The 20,282-nt window shown below is 44.4% G+C and overlaps 1 protein-coding gene across 7 annotated transcripts in view; it reads left to right on the top strand.

Annotated features, from left to right (window-relative positions):
* Positions 1-20,282, top strand: part of RFX1 (regulatory factor X1) — a 38,375-nt gene continuing 18,093 nt past the window's right edge. Inside the window, exons 1-3 of one of the 7 annotated variants that reach the window (XM_027851066.1) lie at positions 365-452; positions 11,748-11,865; positions 14,560-14,936. In XM_027851066.1, the coding sequence (XP_027706867.1) occupies positions 14,606-14,936 (331 nt within the window). In that variant the 5' untranslated portion in view covers positions 365-452; positions 11,748-11,865; positions 14,560-14,605. Of the gene's footprint in view, positions 453-11,747; positions 11,880-14,559; positions 14,937-20,282 lie in introns of all 7 variants that reach the window. The other 6 variants (XM_027851067.1, XM_027851069.1, XR_003568190.1 and 3 more) reach the window with 6 other exon arrangements.

Here is a 20,282-nt window from a genome sequence, read left to right as displayed (position 1 = left end):
TCTCGCGGGAGTGATGGACTCCACTTCCAGTCGGAGAGAAGTTCCGTTTGATGGGCGTGGGTGCGGCTGAATCGGGGCGCCGGCAGTTGGAGCCGGCGCTGAAGAGCGTGCCTATAAGCCAGTAGTGTTGAGACGCTGAAAAACGGACAGCAGCATCGCCCTATCGCTTCCCGTGCCCCTTCCAATCAGCGCAGGCACCGCCCCCTCATGCCTGACGTAAGTAGGGTGGGTAGCAACAGTTGCCCCGGTGAAGGAAACGGAGGCGCCATAGCCACGGTAGTCGTGGCGACCAAGCAACCCGGCAACGCGAGTCAACAACAACAACCGCCCCGGCCGACCCCCCCACCCCCCCTGCCCGGCTCCGGGACCCTGGCAAATTCCACCCCCAAAAAAAATCTTCTCCGAGGCCCCCCGGAAACCCCCTCGGCGGACAGAAGAGGGGGAAAGCTGAGGTAACGGGGACGGCCCCCGGGGCTGCGGGCTGGGCCGCGGGCGGAAGGACAGATGGGGTCTGTTGCGGTGGGGATCCTACTGTAATTACAGTCCGGAGAGGGGGGAAGGGGGCGGGCGGTCAAAATGGCGTCTGTGGCGCCCCGGCTGCGGCTTGTCGGGGCTGTGCCGTGGGGGAGGGGGGCAAAAGGCGGCGGCGGCGGCGACGACGGCGGCGGCTGCAAGGGCGCTGCGCTGGAGGGAGGACAACACCCCTTCCCCCTCCCCCCCTCCGCCCTATTGGGCTCGACCCCTCCCGGAAGGGAGGGCACTACCCGCCTCTCTGTGGAGACTGGCGGGGAGGTGCGGAGGCTTTTATACGGGAGGTGGGAAGGGGCGGGGCCCAATAGGTTGAGCCAATGGGAGAGAGGGAGGGGTGCGAAGGCGTGGCTAGGGCCGGAGGGCGGGGCCTTCCTGTCAGGTGTGGGTGGAGCAAATAGGGAGGTTGGTTGCTTGAGGAGGGGGGATGAGGGTGAGGGGAAGTGTGGAGAGCAAAAGAGGAAGCCTGGGCAGAAGATGGGGTGTATCCCAGAGCAGCTGAAGTTCTCTCCTCGGGGGCCCACTTGACCCAATGCCAGTCAGCGAAGAGGGTGAAGCCCTTCTGGAAAATAGGCCCTGGCATTTCTGGGGGCGCTCTAACTTGCAACCCCTTTAGTTCCAAATCGACAGCTGTTCAGTTTTCAAACTGTTAACTTCAGCAAAGCTTTGCTGGCTCTCTGGGCCTCAGTTTTCCCCTCTGTAAAATGGGTTGAATAATTCACTTTCCCCCTTTCCAGCTATCCAATCAGTTGTTGTTTTTTCCCAATACCCAGTGGTTTTCTCACATTCATTTTTAAAAACGAGTTCTCTGTTATTTGCTTGGATTGTGTGTGTACCTGAGTATCCAGCCTTCTCCATTTAAATACTGATCTCAGCTAAGACTTTTAAGCCCTAGCATGCTTTCCTCTTCTTAGAATGACAGATTGTTCAAGGCCTTGAGTAGGTTAGTTGGAAGTTTCATTGAGGAGTTATTGGCCAAGAAAGGTGGTGAAAGGGGCCAGACTTGGTGTTAGTTTAAAGGACAGGTGTGGTTCCAAGCAGGCCAGATGTAGTCTGCTCCCAGGGTAGAGAGAGAATGTTTCTAAAGCAAGGAAAAGCAAGTTACTTATACTGCTTGTGTTTTGTCAGTGGTAAGGCTCCAGTATTCAGAGGTGATGACTAATAGATGTATCCTTCAAGACCTACTTACCACCCAGCTTCCCTTTTTCCTCCCTTTCAGTTATGGATATTAAGTATTAAGTAACGCAAAATGTTATTCTGAAATTTCTCAGAGGCCTTGAGCTGCTTCTCATAGCCAGACACAAGTTTTTTTGGTGTCAGTCAAGCCCCAGCCAATGTCAGCTAGGCCATTTTAAGCTAGTCACATGTCCCAGAAGAGGTGCCAGCTGTCAGTATCATATGTGCAGAAGTGGGATGCTGTGGTAGGGACAGACTAGCCCAAGGAGTGCGTTCAAACCCCTTCTGCAGTTTGTGAAACCAGTTTCTTCCTGCCTATTAGATTAGAAATAAAGTGCCTATGTTTTGGTCCAGAAAGGAATAACTCCATTGGTTGATGTGGGTTAAATTTGCTAAAGCGGCAGAGAGGCCAATAGCACTGTGTTTGTGATCACTCTGGGGCTGTTCATCCTCAGAGATCAGAGCTGTTTCATTTAAGATGTGAGCTGTCAATCTCCAGCTTGCTATTTCTGTCTTATAAAAAATTTAAAATCCTTTTTCATTAAACAAGACCTGACTAAAACCTTATTAGCTTCAGCCTATCCAATTTTTATTTCACAAACAGAATTCGAGTTTGGGATCTAAGCTTTATAGAAGTAACCTTTAAAAAGGAAATAAATGTACTTGATATAAGTTGACCCTGCCTTGAGCAAAAGATGAATCCATTAGATAGACGATGATTAAACAGGAAATGTATTCACATCTAGGAAAACCAAAGGCGAAGGAGACCTTAGCATTTATTGCAAGTCTAGAGTAGACCCAAGCCCTACATCCTGAATTTGTAGCATTAGCAAGTGCTGTATTTTGAACTCAACATAGCCTTACAAATTCAGTCTACAAACTTTTTAACTTCTCTTGGCCTAGGTAAAGCCAATATTATCATTAAGCTCATCTCTTAGAATTGTAGTGTTTGCATATTTTTTCTTTTTTAATTTAGGAAAGCAACACTCAAAGGTAAAATTACTGGTAATAGTTTGAATTTAAAGGGTTGGAGGGAGAGTTAGGGTGTGTGTGTTCTGCAGGGTAAAGTAGATAACTGGCATTTAGAACAGTAAGATTGTTGAAAGTTTGTACAAAGAATCTCAAGCATTGGGCTCAGAAGCCATCTGGTCCACCTTAGGTCTTGTAGGAATTTGCTTTACAACATGTACAATAAAGAGCCAGTCAGCCAGCCAGCCTCTGCTTAATGGCCTCTACGGTGATTCTTCCCAGAGTAGCCCAACCTACTTTTGAAAAGCTCCAATTGTTAAGATACTGAGCTTTTCTGCAACCTTCCACTGTTGTTTTTAGTTCTGTCCCCTAAGGCCAAGTAGAATAAGAAGTGTCTTCCAATTCTGCATTCTGTGGTAGTTCTCTTTGGGGTCATTTCTTCTGATACTTGAAGATAGCCAACATATCCCTGGGTCTTTTATTTCTGGGCTTATTCTATTTCCTTCACCTGATCTTCTTAGTCTTCCTGGATATATTTTAGTTTGCCAGTGTTTTTCAATTCAAAAAAAATTAATTGTTCTCCTACTATATACAAAGTACTGTGTTAAGGGCTAGGGTTAGAAAGAAAAGAACTAAATAGTGTCTGTCTTCAGCAAGCTTACATTCTACTTCTTAACATATGCCTCCCAGAACTGAATGCTGTCTCTCCAAATACGTGGTTGGATCCAAGCAGATCACAGAACTCATTCTGGAATAGTGAACGTCTATAAATATTGCCTAATAATGGATGTGGAAATTCCCTTTAGCGTTCTGGATAGGAAATATATTAATTCCCTTAACTCCTTCCTCTACCCTTGGAAAATAGGGAGGGGTTTTTCCTCCCAATATTTTGGTTCCCAAGATGCTAAACTAAACAACATGCTTGAATGAAGAAGGAACAGGACCTCACTCCACTATATCATGCTGTGGGCTTTCCAAAATGCATCCTTGAGTTGATAAGAAAAGCAGAGCAGCTGTCTAGCAATGTCCCATTCTAGAACTGGCATCCCCACCCCTTTCCTTTGAACCATCCTGATTCCTGTGTAAGAGGAAGAAGAGGGAGAGCAGAACCAAACCAGGCCCTCCCAAGGATGTCAGTTGGCAGTTCCTTCAAAACACGAACTTACAGGGACAGTAAGTGGCTTTTTCCAGAGCCCTCACCTAGGGACCAACCTTTTTTTTTTTTTGGTCAATTAGTCCTGTTCAATTCTTTGTGATCCCATTTGGGGTTTTCTTGGCAAAGATACTAGAGTGGTTTGCCATTTCCTTCTCCAGCTCATTTTACAGATGAGGAAACTGAGGCAAACAGGGTTAAGATACTAAGTGTCTGAAACCAGATACTAGGGCCAGCATTCTATCTACTTTGGCACCAGCTGCCCTAGGCACCTACTACTGGAACCAGCAATATAAGCCTAAGTGCCAGTTACCCAGATAAGGAGTTACTGACATTGAGTAAGGTAGTCACCAGTCCCTTCTGGGAGTTGACAGCCTCACTCAGAAGGGCCTTAAACACTTCCTAGATGCCATTTGCTTCAGACTAAGACTGAGAGAGAGGGTCTTAAGTTGGTTGGGTCCCTGGAGCTCCTGTAAAAATTCATCCATAAGATTCCCTATTAAGGAAACAGGGCAGCTTTGAAATAGTGTTTGATATGTGTCTCCTTTTGCTGAAGTTTAACTTAGGCAAAGTAGACCTAAGTTCTTCCCAACTATTATGCCCATAGTAATTCCCTGGATTTCCCCAGATGCAGGAGTTACTAGGGTAATGGATACTTCTCTCCTACTTTCTGCCTCCACTTAGCCCCAACTCATTAACTCTTTTCTGGGTCTTGATATCCTGCAAACTCCTGTTTCCAAAGGGAAGCGAGGGATGGATGAAAGATCTGAAAACCTTTTGGGGTCAGTGCACTTGAGAAATATCCCAAATCATCGAGGCTTAATTTCCTGGTGGACTGGGATTGCCTGAAGGCCAGACTCCTGGTCCAGCCGACATGGCTTGGAAAGCCTGATTCGTCTTCTTCTAAAAACAGCCACGCTTGTTCTCTGTTCTCTGTGTTTCAAACAAACTGACCAGGCTCCCAGGAACTGTCTGAATGTGGCCTGTTCCATGACAGAGACAGATGGTGGACCTATCCTTTCAGTGGTTAGAGGAACAGAGCCTTCCTGTATGTGGGTGCAGGGTATCTCACTTCTGTGAGACTGAAGGCTAATTCTAAGAGAATGCTTTTTCTTCATGCTTGATAAATGCCAAAACATTTGTTCTGCCCATACTAGAATCCATCATATCAAATAAGATAAATTTGTGAAGCTTTTAGCACAGCTCCTGGCACCTAGTAGGTGCTATATAAATGCTTAGTCATTTCTCTTTCCTTCCCCGTCTTATAATCCACCTGTGGCCCTGGCTATCACTCTAATCTTGAGGAACCAATTTGAGTAAGAAAGGGGAAGACCACAAGCTCTCTATATTGCCCTATCCATCCCTCTTCATCACTTATTTTTTTTGTGTGTGTGCATGCACATGGCACACGCAAGGCAAACACAAGAGAGCAAGCGTTGGACAAGCACTTAAAAGACCAGCTTCAGGAAAGGAACACAGATCATACTGGATTGAGCCCATGGGCCTTTCAAGATTGCTGTGCCCAGTGACCCCAAAGTAATGGTCCAGGGTTGTCACCAGTGATGAAACCTTAAAGTCCTATGTGTCCCAGCTTCTCTCCTTAGCCTTTTCTGCCTAGGACAGATGCAGACAAACCCTTTCTGTTCCTGTAAGCACCCTCTTCAAGGAGCCCCTAGACTCATAAAGATGTTTCCTACTTTGGAAGGAAGGGCTCCTTTTTGGTGCTGAGCTCACGTTGTTAAAATTTCAAAGAATTCCTATAACCAGATCCATGCCTCCCTGCCCACACCTATCATGATTCTTATCACAACCCCCTGAGCTCAGCCTTTACCTTTGTAGACTGAAGAGTCCTAGTTTCTGCGTTTACTATCCTCAGGCATTGGTCAATTCCCTACCTGCTAGGACTCTGGTTTTTTTTGTTGTTATGAGAGCTCTGAGTATTCTCTAGTTCCATTTAGTCTCCTTAGAGATGGGGCAACAGAGTTTGAGTTGTGGACACGTGACAGTTTTTTATAAAGAAAGAAGCAAGGTTTTCTGGAGTTTTTAAGTCTTTCTTGATCATGCTTAACATCTTCTTGGCCTTTGTGACAATAGCAGCACATTAGGTTAGGTCAATGACCTCCCACTCTTTTAACATTTACAAACTTTTCTTCATCCTAAATCTCTCCAACCTCTTTCTATCTTGTTGAGCTCTCTTTAGAAAACATTATCCTGATGACCCCCTCTAGTATTGGCTGCTCTTTCTCTCATATTTCCCAATACACTGGGTTAGGAGGATGAGTTCTCACATTCTTTGCTCCTCACTACCACTTTCAGACCCTCCTTCTTCCACCATTAGTCAGAAAACTCTTCCTTTAAGGTTTATTCCATCTGTGTTACCCAGCCCAAATTCTTGTTGCTTTGATGTACCAGCCCTATCATAGGATAACTCTTTAAGGATGATGTAGATCTAAATGTGGTGCAGGCACAGAGAAAGGAACCAGTAATGGGAAAAGAGGGAATATGAGAAAGAAGAAATGATAGATGGGGTGAACTCCTGGAGGAGGAGATGTGAAGAGAGAAAATCCTTCTTCTTTGAGAATACACAAAAGTATTCGCAAAGAATTTGTACCTAGCTCATTTAATCTCACTCATTCAATCTCTCTCTCTCTCTCTCTCTCTTTCTCTCTCTTTTCTCTTGCTCTCTCTCATATCATAGAAAAAGACTTTAATTCAATTTAACAAGCATTTGCAGAATACCAGCTATGTGCCAGAGAGGCAGAGTGGTATAGTAGATAGAGAGTTGGCCTTGGAGCCAGAAAGAACTGACTTCAGGCCCAGCTTCTGACACATGTTGGCTATGCAATAGTAGGCAAGTCACTTAACCTCAGTTCCATAGGACCTTTCCAAGCCTATAAGTAACAGAGAAAGTTCTGGTCTGCATGGGTAGAAGGAGTGCCATCACTGGGAGTTCCCTGTACCAATGCTAGGCACAGGGAATAAAAATGCAAAAACAACAACTAGTACTTGCCTTCAGGGACCCTACATTCTACTAAGAAGTTACCATATATACAAAAACAAATACAGTACAAAGAAAATTGAGGGGAGAGAGAAGACTAGCAACTAAGAGAATCAGGAGATGCCACATAAGCTGAGCTTGGAAGAAAGCAGAGATGAGGAGGGAGTACCTTCCAGCCTTGAGGATCCACATCTGGAACTGTGCCACCTCTGTCATTGAATTCTAAGATGCCTTGTCTCCAGTCATAAAATCTCTTTCCATCCATCTCTCCTTCTAAACCTGTTCTTTGGCCTCACCACAGCACCCAACATTTAGTCCCTCTCATACCGCCCTATTCTCCCAGTCCATCATCCCCTACTCTGACCTGGTTTGGAGTGGTTGTTGTTTGACCTTTTTTTGTGTCTCTAGCACATAGCCCAGTACCTGGCACACAGGTACTAACCAGGTGTTCATTTGACTTGACCCTAGAGTGGACCAGTTCAGCTATGCTTTGTCTTCTACTCTGGAGTCCCTTGCTGCTTTGTAATATTACTATTCATTCCCTGCCAGTCCCTAACCCTGCATCACTCCTACTGATTGCCTTCTCCATTCATACTCCAGAGCTGCTGTCCACCACTGAAGGATGTTATTACACAATGCCATCTGCAAGTCCTTTACTAATTACTTAGTCAGTAAGCATTTATTAAGCACCTGCTATGTACAAAAATTCATATTATCTCATCTCATCTGGGATCTCACTGCTACACAGCCATCTTTTATTTTGCCTCGATTGACTGTCCCATTCTTTTTAAAGTGTGTTCCAAACCTTCTCTTTTCTCTTCCAACCCCTAAAACCACCCCTTCTCCCAGCAGATGTCTTTGCCTCTTCTTTCTCTGAGAATACTGAAGCCGTCATGATCTCCTGTTTCTCCCCTAGTGGATTCCTGAAAACTCCTCTACATTTTCCACTCATCCTTGCCTCCTGTAATCTGGTCCCTGAGGAAGATATGGTTCTTCTTATCAAGGCCAATTTTCTACCTGTCCTTCCCATATCTTTCTCCAGGAATTTGCCTCATCGACCATTCCTTCTTTTTTATCTTTACTGTCTTCCTATTTACTTACTTCTTCCTCAGTGCCTACACTATACTTAGGTCTGCTTTATCCTTGCCTTCAAAATTATCATCACATTTCTCTTCTTTCTTTCACTGCCAAACTACTTGAAACAGTTGTCTATACTTATTGACTCCACTTCTTTACAACCCTCTCACTTCTTAGACCTTTATAGTGTGGCTTTTGACCATACCATTCTGCTGAGGCTGCTCTCTTCAAGGTTACCAATGTGCCCCCCCCTTTTTAATAATTTATTTATTTTTAGTTTTCAACATTCACTCCCATAAGATTTTGAGTTTTAAATTTTGTCCCCCTCCTTCTCTTCCCCCCTCCCCAAGACGTTGTGTAATCTGATATAAGCTCTACTTATACATTCATATTAGGCATATTTCACTTTAGTCATGATTTTAGAACTAATGGGAGGAATCCTGAGAAAGAAGAAATAAAACAATAAAATAAAAGGAGAGCAAATAGTATGTTTCCATCTGTATTCAGATTCCATGGTTCTTTTTCTGGATGTGAATAGCATTTTCCATCATGAGTCTTTTGGAGTTGTCTTAGATCCTTGCATTACTGAGAAGAGCTAAGTTCTATCAAAGTCAGTTATCACACAGTGTGGCTATTACCTTGTACGATGTTCTCTTGATTCTGCTCATTTCACTCAGCATCAGTTCATATAAGTCTTTCCAGGTTTTTCTGAAATCTGCCAGCTCATCATTTCTTATACCTCAACAGGATTCCATTACATTCATATACCACAACTTGTTCAGCCATTCCCCAATTAATGGGCATCTCTTCAATTTCCAATTCTTTGCCACCACAAAAAGAGCTGCTATAAATATTTTTGTACATGTGGGTCCTTTTCCCATTTTTATGATCTCTTTGGAATACAGACCTAGAAGTGGTATTGCTGGGTCACCGGGTATGAATAATTTTATAGCCCTTTCGGCATAGTTCCAAATTGCTCTCCAGAATGACTGGATCAGTTCACAACTCTACCAACACTGCATTAGTGTTCCAATTTTCCCACATCTTCAGCATTTATCATTTTCCTGTTTTGTCATGTTGACCAATCTGATAGATGTGATGTGGTACCTCAGAGTCATTTTGATTTCCATTTCTCTAATCAATAGTGATTTAGGGCATTTTTTTCATATGACTATAGATAACTTTAATTTCTTCCCCTGAAAACTGCCTATTCATATCCTTTGGTCATTTATCAGTTGGGGAATGACTTGTATTCTTATAAATTCGATTCAGTTCTCTACATATTTTAGAAATGAAGCCTTTATCAGAGATACTGGCTGTAAAAATTGTTTCCCAGCTTTCTGTTTCCATTCTAATTTTGGTTGCATTGGCTTTGTTTATGCAAAACCTTTTTAATTTAATGTAATCAAAGTCATCCATTTTGCATTTTATAATGTTCTCTATCTCTTGTTTGGTCATAAATTCTTCCCTTCTCCATAGATCTGATAGGTAAACTATTCTTTGCTCTCCTAGTTTGCTTATAATGTCAAGTCTTTATATAAATCATGTACCTGTTTTGACTTTATCTTGGTATAGGAGCCCCTCCCTTTTTAAAAAAACATTTTTGACACCTTAATTTGATATTGTCATTTCCAAATATATCTCTCTTAAAGAGGTCCATTTTTTGTAACAAATAATAAAAAACAAAGAAAGTGGCAGGTGAGGGGTTCGGGGGACAATAGTTCAGCAAAACTAACCAATACTGCAGCTGATTTTGACAGTGTAGGCAATGTTTCACACTCATAGTCCCCCACCTGTACAAAGAAAGGAAGTAAGTACATCTTCTGCCTTCCTAAGGACCAGGCTTGATCACTGACTGACCTCTAGCTGCTAAATCTCATGGTCTTTTCTTAGCTCTCCATCATCTTTTGCCTTTCTATACTTATGGAGGGGTTCCCTCCCTTGGCTTCTTCTGTGATGCTTCACTTTGCTGGTTCTTCAACCTAACTATTTCTTGTCAGTCTCTCTTGTTAGACCTTCTCCTGTCTCCTGACCCCTTATTTTGGGTGTACCGCAGGACTCTATCCTGTTCTTTCTTCTGTGTTCTCTCTATACCCTCTTGCTTGGTGCTTAATAATCTTACCTGCTCCCATGTTTCTTTTCTGGGCAGATGACTCCCAGTCTATATGTATTGCTGTAAGCTTTCTCCTTAGTCCAGGCTCATAGCACCAGCTGCCACTAGACATTTCCAGAGTGTCCCTTAGATAGCTCTAAAACAGAACTCATCTTCCCCTAAAACCTGTCCCTCCAGATTTCTCTATTTTCATTGAAGGTTCTGTCCTATTGTTACTCATCCAGGTTCGTAAACTGAAGAGTGATGCTTGACTCTTCCCTCTCCTTCATTCCCCATATCCAGTCATTTCTGCCTCCACAACATCTCTCACAGCTATTCCTTCTCCCCACTCAGTCAGTCAAACAAGCATTTATTAAGTACCTCCTATGTGCTACATACTGTGCTAAGTACTAGGGATACAAAGAAAGGGGCCGGTGTCGGGGGGGGGGGGGGGGCTGCCTTCCAGGAGCGCTCATTCTAATGTGGGGAACAACGTGTAAATAAATATAGTAGAGACAGGACTACTGCTCTAAATCAGGCCTATATCACCTCACCTGGACTATTATAACAGCCTCAGAACTGGTTTCCCTTATTTACTCCCTCCCTTTTCTGACACATCCTTATCTGTCTGCTGAAATCTTCCTGAGGCTCAGTTTTTTTCTTTCAGTCCCTCCCTCAGAAACCTCTCATGCTCCCCACTGCTTCAGAGATACAAACTTCAGTTCCTGGGTGTTGCCTGCCTACCTTTATAGCTTTACTTCAAACCTCAGCACTTTATTAATTTGACATTCCAGCCAAATCAGGTTCCTCTCTCCTCCTCAAGCTCAGCATGTCTGTCACCTGCTTCTATGTCTCTGCACTTGAACAAGTTGTCCAGAATGTGCGGACCCTCAGATTCCTGAAATGAATACATTCTTTCCTCATTGGTACCAATCAGAGTTATTAAGGCTCCACTGGGCTGGTATCTCCTCTGTACCAGCCCAATTTCTCTCTTCCCATCTCCCCCAGGTGTTAATACTCCTTCCCTCTTTAATTACTTTGCCTCATCCTTTTTTTTGTGGGGGGGGAATAGGCAATGGGGTCAAGTGACTTGCCCAGGATCACACAGCTAGTAAGTGTCAAGTGTCTGAGGCTGGATTTGAACTCAGGTCCTCCTGACTCCAGGGCCAGTGCTCTATCCACTGCCCCACCTAGCTGCCCCACCTCATACTTATTTTTATATATATTTTTTGTATATACAATGTCATTCCAATAGAATATAGGCTTCTGAAAGGCAGGGACTATTTTGTGTGTCTTTATATCTCCAAGGCCTTGCTCATCATAGGCACTTGAATGTTTGAATTAAATTGTTAAGGAACAGGCCACATGACTTGAATATACCTTTGCTGAGTTGTGTGGATAGCTCCAAGAGTCTGAATGAACCCTCAGAGAAGAGAAGCTGATTTTTTCTGTGTCTGCCATGGAAGCTGCCTGCAGCTCTGGCAGTCTTGATGGACTCTGACCACATCTCAAGTACTGCCTTCTTCCATTGGTGCTACATTTTGGGAGGGATCATGACCAATTATAGAGCTTCAGAAGAAGGCAGCTAGCACAGGGAAAGGTCTAGAAACTATACCACATGAGACGAAGTTGAAAGAAGTGGGTTCTTTAATCAAGAAAAGAGAAAGCCAAGGGAAAGTGTGATAAAAGTCCCCAGACCTCTGAAAGGTCATGTCATGTCAAAGAGGAAATGCGTTTGTTCTATGCTGTTTCAGAAGGCAGAACCAGCATCAAAGAGTGGGTTTTATAGGAAACAGAACGCCTGCAGTAAGGATGACAACCTAGTCACCAATCTCTAATGCTGATGTTATAGAAGAGGATCCAGTGTTGGAGGTGTGTTGATCTAGGTAACATTTAGTTCACTTTCATTTTTAAGATTGGATTCTCTGAGTACGTTTCCCAACCTCTGGGCTGGCAAGAATAACTGCAGTAAGTGCCTCCTTGGGCTTTTGGGTCCTGCTGCCTCCTCAGGTGGGGATTGATTGATGAATAGAGACTGAAGAAGCTAATTGTGAACAGTTCTGCTGAGAGGGCCAAAGAGGTCCAGGTGTACCTCGTCAGGAAAAATAAGAAAGTGAAGGGTGATGGTTTAACAGGGCTGATCTTTTCAGGATTCCCAGAAAGATCCTGAAGTCTAGGCCCTCTGGAAACAGAAGTGGATTGGAGGAAATAGGCAGCTCTTAGCCAAAGACAAGATGGAACAGATGTGACTGACTAACTCCATCCTTAACAGCAGCAAGATCAAATTAATGGCCTTTCTGCAGACTGGAGTCTGATTTGGGAGGGTGTACTTTCTTTCTTTACCTTTTAGCCACAAACTTTCTTTCCCTTTCAGCCCAATATCTCATCTGTACTATAACCAAACCTCCCCTCACTCCCCACCCCATTCAGAATGATAATGGTGACAAGTTATTATCTTACATGCAGGAAGAAACGATTTCAAATGACCTTTCCATAGGAGAAACAGAATGAAATTGAAAAGCACTTTTAGCTACTGAATAGAAAAGTCAGGCTGGAAGAGCTAGGTGTGCCCCCTAGCACACACACAATCACACACACACAGGGTGTTCCACCCTAAACTATCTTCTGGTAGGGTACAAGAGCCCGCCTATCTACTTTTACCATTAGACTCATTGGTTAATGGATCACTTGTGGACTAGGAAATGGATGCCAAGATGACTGGCCACTCTCTTCTTGGAAAAGAGCCAGGGTCCAGCAGATATCAGTGAAAAGTTTTCCAGCAGTCAGATTTGTTCTCCTTGGCTGGAAGGTCAGGGATGTCAGAGTAGCTATGTAGACCTGTCCTAGTGATTCCTTGGAATTGGCGAGCCTCATTTCAGATTTGGGGAAATGGAGGCCAAAGAAAGTGCCTGTTAACCAGGTTAAGACAAAATAGTTCATTGGCATCCTCTGGTATCTTTCTGGCTCATGGTGATTCATTCATAGGTGTCCTTTTGCCCTAGTATCGTCTGGTGTCGGGAACTCTGCTGAGATAGGGCAATAAAGGAATTATTTTCTCTTTGTTACAGAGGGGGAAATAAATTACAATGAGCTGCTCAAGAGCCCACCCTATGAACTTCAATGTCAGAGCTAGGAATTGACTCCAAGACTTCTTTTCTAATCCTGTGATTCTGGGTAGCTAAGAGTCAAGGAGACTTGACCTGGCCTAGGCAGTTGCTGGGAAGGCAAGGGTGGGCAGTGTTCTCATTTCAGGAGACAAATGGCAAGGTCAGGACAGAAGAACTCATTTTGTGGCAGAGGCTACTGCTAGAAAGAGGTGCTACCTCTTTTTCCCCACCACCCACCAGACCTAGAGGTAGCACGTCTTTCCCCTTTGAGGAAAAGGTAGACTAGAATGGGACTCTTGATCACATGCCCCTTAATTACTACACTTCAAGCATTTTCCTGACCCAAACCAATATTTCTGATATTGGGATATCCTCAGGACAATATCATGCCTATTCAGCAAATGGGAAAACTGGAGGTTCCAGATGGGCAGTGGCTTTGTGGCCATGCCAGAGGCTGTATGGGGAGAGTCCAGAGCAGTTCTCCTCAGATATGGGAGGAAGTTTCTGCTCTAGCCGTTAGGAACTATGATCTCCTAGAAATTGTCTCACATCTAGTTGCTAATAACTGAGCATTTTTGTTAGTCATTTTTACCAGGGAAAAGAGATTTTAAATATTCTCCTTGACCCTTGCAACCTCCCTTGATGTCAAATGCCTTAGGAGGCAGTCTGATTCAGTGGAAGGAGTGCTCACTGGCTCTGACATCAGAGGCTGAGGTTCAAGCCCAGCATGGACGCTGTCCTCCAGCCTCCCTCGCTGTAAAATAAGGACCTCTGAGGATCCTTCCATCTGCAGGGCTAGGGCTCCATGCATTTATGCAGCTAGGGTGGCTTTGGCAATTTTATAGGTTAAAAGGACTCTTTTCCCTACCTGAGGTCATCTGGAAATAGGAATAAACTAGGGCTACGACTGGTGTTCCCAGGATCCAAAGGAAGAGGACACTAGTTGGCTGTGGAACTGTCTTAGCTCTTTTTCAGAAATCTAGCTTGTCACGGGGAGATGGGGTGGCAGGGACCTCTTAGTCCAATGCAGAAAGCGAGGACAGCAGAACCTCATCAGATATTTGTTTGCCAGAGAGGGCTCAGAGGTGGTGGAGCATAGACTAGCCAGGCCTCCCAGGGCAAGCAGCGGCTACCTGAGCTGCCAGGGACCTAGAAGGGCAAGGCTAGATACAAATGTGGGCACTTTACCAGCATTTGAATGGAGCCTCAGTCAATAAGGGATTGGCCTCAGGGACCTTTGAAGAATTGGTTCCTGGTCTAGTTCTGATAATGAATTCACCCATAGTCCCCCGCACCATGCACCCATGCTATAATGGACTCTAATTGGTTATGGGCCATGGGGTCTAATTAAGTTAGTGGCAAACCCAAATGACCTCTGGGAGCTGTATGATGTCCCTGATTTGCTCTACTGTGGATTAATTCTTGTTTTTCCTTCTTTTGTTTTTTTCCTTTTCCCAAGGAAGCAAAAAAAAGCCTTATTTATTATCATTTTCCCCACTGTTGGCATGGCAACACAGGCGTACGTTACTGAGCTTCAGGCGGCCCCGCAACCACCACAGCCTCAACAAGCCCCTCCACAGGCTCAGCCCCAGGCACCACCACCACCAGCGGCCCCTCAGCCACCACCACCACCACCACCACCACCACCACCACCGCCACCTGCCGCCGCCACTTCCCAGCCACAGTATGTTAGTGAACTGCAGAGCCCACAGCCCCAACCTGCCAGCCAGAAACAGTATGTGACTGAGATCCCAGCCCCCTCAGCACAGTCACAGCCCAGTGGCCAGCCTGCCCCGACCCCGGCCCCCCAGCAGTTTATCGTGGTGACGGTCTCGGGTAAGTACAAGAAAGAAAGACCTGGTTTTCTAGGCCTTACAGGAAATGGTTGTCCTTGGAGCATCTGTGAGCATCCCACCTATGAAAACCCTTTGGGATTAAGTTCTAGCGTCTACCATACCACAAGTTTCAAGGTTCCACAGGTCTAAGGTACTTGGTTCTAATGCCCCGTAGTCTGTGATTTAGTAGAAGGATTAGGGGAAGCTGGGTGGCACAGTGAATAGAGTGCTGGGCTTGGAATCTGGAAGACCTAGGTTCAAATCCTGTCTCAGACACATACTGGCTGTGTGACCCTTGGCAAGTCACTTAACCTCTCTATGCCTCGGTTCTCTCACTTGTAAAATGAGATTAATAATATCACCTACTTCCCAAAGTTGTTATGACGATCAAATGAGTTAATATGTGAAGTGCTTTGCAAACCTTAAAGTGTTATATAAATGCTAGCTGCTTTTATTATTAATTTTATTCTTTCTAATAATTGTTTTTGTTTAGTTATTAAGTAATCATAATAATATTGCCAGTAGTAATAGACCTACTCTGATACTTCCTTAGAGTAGGGAGATGATCTTAGTTTTTCTTTCTTATTTTTTTTTAATTTATTTTTAGGCAATTTTAGGTAACTAGGTTAAGTGACTTGCCCAGGGTCATACAGCTAGTAAGTGTCAAGTGTTTGGTCTGAGGCCATATCTGAACTCAGGTCCTCCTGACTTCAAGGCTGGTGCTCTATCCACTGTGTCCACTGTGCTAGGTGGATAGAGCAGCTAGGTGGATGATCTTAGTTTTTCAAAGGCTATGCCAGCAGGCTCTGCCTATATAAAACTTACAGAGTAGTATCAAATATAAGTCTGGTGAGACATTCCATGGCTTTCACTGAAGGTTGAAGGATCTCTTCAGGGGATTGGCTGCCAGGTGATGATTCTTTTCAGCCACGGCAACTCACAGTCTGCCTAAAGGAGAGAAGGCTTACGATGGACATTATTATTGTCCTCAAATGTTTGAAGAGTTCATATTCGGAAGAGGGATTACATATGTCCTGCCCACCTCCAAAAAATAGAACTAAGACCAGTGGATGGAAGCTACAAGGAGGCAGATTTTGATTCATTAGTGGGGGAAAATTTCCTAATGATTAGAGCTGTACAGTGAAATGGAATGTGTCTTCACTTGAGGTCTTGTAAGTGAAGGTTAGATAACCACTTGTCAGGGTTATTTTAGAAGGGATTTTTGCTTTGGGTAAGGGTTAAACTAGAAAATTCCTGGTGATCCTCCCAGCTCTAGGTGTCTAAGACAAAATGCATGCAGGAGGAGTGGAGCTTTTCATCAGTCAAGGAAGTGGCCACAATGATGAAATCATGGATCCTTAAAAGTATAATTACAAATAATAGTATTCATTTTCCTTTTACTACCATTAAAAGAGATTGCTAATAGCATCAACACTTGAATATAAAGAATTCACCTGCCTTTATGTGGGGAGAAGCTTTCGTTTTCTAGGAGGTTCTGGAGCAGACCTATGCCCTAAAGTCTATAGCCCTAAAAGTCTCTGGACCAGTCCCTGCTTCCACCCCCAGGCACCATAAGATCCCCAGAAGACATCTAAATTACATGACTTTAATGGACTCCCTTGTGCTTTTCTTCAGATACCATAGTGATCACAGAATTATTCTCCACTCTACTCTTTCCCCCCAGTCCCAGGCAGTAGCATTATCACCCAAGGCACTTCAATGCCTGTGAATCATTTGCGAGTCTGTTTGGTCACCACTGATTTAGAGATAGGAAACAAAGGGTCAGAATACAGAAGTTTAAAGAGTATATTTCTCTAGGGATTGGTGTTCTCACTAAGCATCTTGTACGTTTGGGTAACGGATATGAGGGATACATAGGGAAGTCTCCACGTTTGAAGTTCTAGTTAGTGAAGGGTGACATGGATGAAGATGAACATCAGGAGAATCTTGCAAGACTGGGGTGGGGTGAGTCCCAACCTGGGAGAAGTTATTACTTATGATACAAACTTAGAGGATGAGGTCTGCTTGATGGGATTTCATTCCTTTTGCCATCTTTGTCAGCTTTGATTGAGTACACCCAAATTCAGATGCTACCGAGTAGGGTGAGCTTACAGTCCAGTAACAGTCCCCTGAAAGTGTTACTGAGCTCACCCCACCACAGGTTGCTGTTATCTTGCTCAGTTGAGGCCTCTGTAGAAATTGTCTTTGCCTCTTTTCCAGCCAACATGACTAGGATGAAGGTCTAAATGGCATGCTTATTGTGTGTGCTAGTAACTGTCAAATGAGAGGTGTAGTCAACATAGTAGATGGTTTGAACTGAGATTGTAGGTAGGCTGAATCTAATAAGGGAAAAAGTCCTACATGTGGGTTTTTTGTTCTGTTTTGTTTTGTTTTGTTTTTCCAAAAATCAACAACAGAAGTGATTGGGGAGATCACGGATGTGGAGATCTTAGTGATTCAAAGCTCTTTGGGAATCTGCATTGTTGTAGCCAAAAAATACACACACAACTCTGGTTGTGTTAGCAGGCAGAGCAGAGTCCAAAACGAGAAGTCAGATGATGCCACTGTACTTTTCCCTGGTTAGACCATATCTACAGCCAGGGATGAATGGAATGAGAATAGGTCTAGAGGACAATTACTGGAATGGTGAGAGCTCACAAACATGCTGGCCCAGGGTTGGTTAGAGGAACTGAAAATGTTCAGCCTAGAGAAGAGAATATTTAAAGGAGTCCTGGGATTGCCATCTTCATGTATTTACAGACTGAATGAAGGCTCAGACTTACAGCTAGGACCAGTGGGGTGGGGGGTGAAAGTTACAGAGGGTCATTTCAGCTCAGTCTCAGGGAAAACTTCTTAACAATTAGAGCCACCTAGAGATGGAATAGATGCTTCAGTGTGTAATGAGGAAAGATGGAGCCGTTTACTGAATACTGTAGAGGAGGCCTCGATTGGGTTAAATGACCCACCAGCCTTTAGGATTTCTTTCAACCTTATCATTTCATCTAGGGCAAAACATTTCCACAGGGGCACCCTCAGGTACCTTACCACAGGAGACTGGCTCAGGCTCAGGGACTGCCAGACCTTGTAGGCTAAGAACTGTCTAGGTCTATTCCTTGGCCAAAAGCCCTTGACCAGAAGCAATTGGAAATTATCCAGGGATCAGAGCAGGGAAGGGAGGGGCCCCTGGGCATTGGTTCTCTGGAGTGGGATCCGGAACACACAAACTGGAGGCAAGTTGAGGGAAAAATGAGAAGCTGACTAGACTAACAACAGAATCCTGTCCCCAGCCAATCTGCCCTGGAGGTGACTTTAAAGATGATACTGGCAAAGATCAAATTACTCACAGTTGGGAACAATACTTTGAATTCATAAATCTCTGTCCTCAGAGGCAAACGAACTTTGCAAAGAAATCTGAGCAGGAGAGAGGAAGGGTACTGTAGATGACAATGGGCTCTGTGCCCAGAGAGGTTGGATGCCCAGCTGGGGATAGGATGTGCATTCTGGGTCCCCTAGTTCCTCAAGGAGAAAGAAAGTAGCCCTTTGGTACCAACTTGTCAGTGTTAAGACTGTATTGAATGATACTTTCTTCTCACTTTCACAAACTTTGGTACCAAGAACTGCAGAGAAATAAGGCAGTGGGCCAAGATGACATGTCATACAATTTACATCTAATCTTTATTTCTTTTGTATTGGGCTATCTTGGAAATCTGTTTCTGTATAGGGGGAAAGTTTGAATGTCCTTGCTAGGATCACAGGAGATTGTATGGGATAGTCATAGTATCTGGAAAATTCTGATTGGTAGGAAGTTTTTCTTTATATTTAACTGAAATCTACCTTTCTGTAAAGTACAACGTCCCCCTACTCCACCCCCACCCCAAAATCTCCAGCTCATTGGAGGATGTCCCTTATCTGTTTTCCATGTTATTTCTAAGAGTGGAAGGGCAGGTGAGTGTATGGGTATTCTGAGTCCTACAGGTGTCTTATGTACCTATTTCCCCAGACACCTGGCCTTTTTTACCCTCTGTCTCTGTGTGAGTGGCATCAAAAATTAGCTCCCACCACAGATAGGAAACAGGCATAAAAAGCAATGGCCTAAGGCTCAGGTCATATTGGATATCAGGGGCAGAGCTGGGCTGAAAGCCTCAGACCTTTATGATTCCTGGCTCGCCTGGCTTCTGTGAAAGCTACACACACGCTTAGGCTGGGAGCCAGGAAACTGCCCAGGTCCTATGAGCAATGGGAATTTTAATTAGGAGCCAAGAACAGCTCCATTTCCAGGAACTTTTTTCTCCCCCCAAACCAACTCCCCAGTGGGAGTATCAGATCTCTAGGTTGGCAGCATCATAGAGTCTGCATTGAACTATGTGGCCCAGAGTCAAGCCCTGATTTCTGGACTAGCCTAGCACTATAGGAAGGGATGTCGGCATCTCGTCCCCTATCTATAAAGGATCCCTTTCCCTAAGAAAGTCAAAGGCTTTAATTGGAAATCTAATTCACCCTCACATCCTTCTCTCACTGAAAGAGTCACTTCTCATATTCAGATAAGGCACCTGAGGTCCAGCTGGCTTGGGACCACACAGCACATCCATGGGAAAGCTGAAGACCACTGATGAGTGAGAGGGAATTCAATGCAATCTCCCACTGTGACACCAAGCAGTCTGGCTATTAACTTCAAGACTTGAGGCGTTTTGGAAGAGGTCCTTTCACACAAATCTCTATACACATCCATACATACACAGAAAGCTACAGACAGACCTACTCAGAGAGATACATGTGCGTAGAGGAGGACATAGCCACAGACCACAGAATTACAGAATGTCAGGATTGGATTGGACCTCAGAATCATTTAGTTCACCTAATATCTGAAGAGAAATTGCCTGACAAAGGATCTTGTAGCCTCCACTTCTTGAAGTCTTACAGTTACGAGGAACTCACTACTTCCTAAGGCAAAATAGTCTATTTTTGCACAGCTGTAATCACTAGTCAGTTTTGCTTTTCATCTGGCTAGACTCTGCCTCTGCAGATGCAGAACAAGAGATGGCTCCTTGTTCTAACCTCTGTCTGATCCCTTTTCCATAGGACAGCCCTGCAGTGTAGGGGAGTTGGAGCACAGATGTGAATGCCTATAGAGAGAGGTGTACATGAGGAGGGGATGGTAGGTCGGAAGGCTGAGCAGAAATACCTGCCTACGCCCTACCCACTTCCATGATTCAAACAAAGACATTCAGACTATCCATATACACTCACATAGGCACAGACACACCCATCAGAACACAGGAGGATGCAGTCACATAGCCATGGCCACACACACACACACACACACACACACACACACACACACACACAC

Source organism: Vombatus ursinus, unplaced genomic scaffold (genome assembly GCF_900497805.2).
Source record: "Vombatus ursinus unplaced genomic scaffold, bare-nosed wombat genome assembly UNPS02009173.1, whole genome shotgun sequence".
NCBI classification, from domain to species: Eukaryota; Metazoa; Chordata; class Mammalia; order Diprotodontia; family Vombatidae; genus Vombatus; species Vombatus ursinus.
This window is presented reverse-complemented; position numbering and strand designations above follow the sequence as displayed.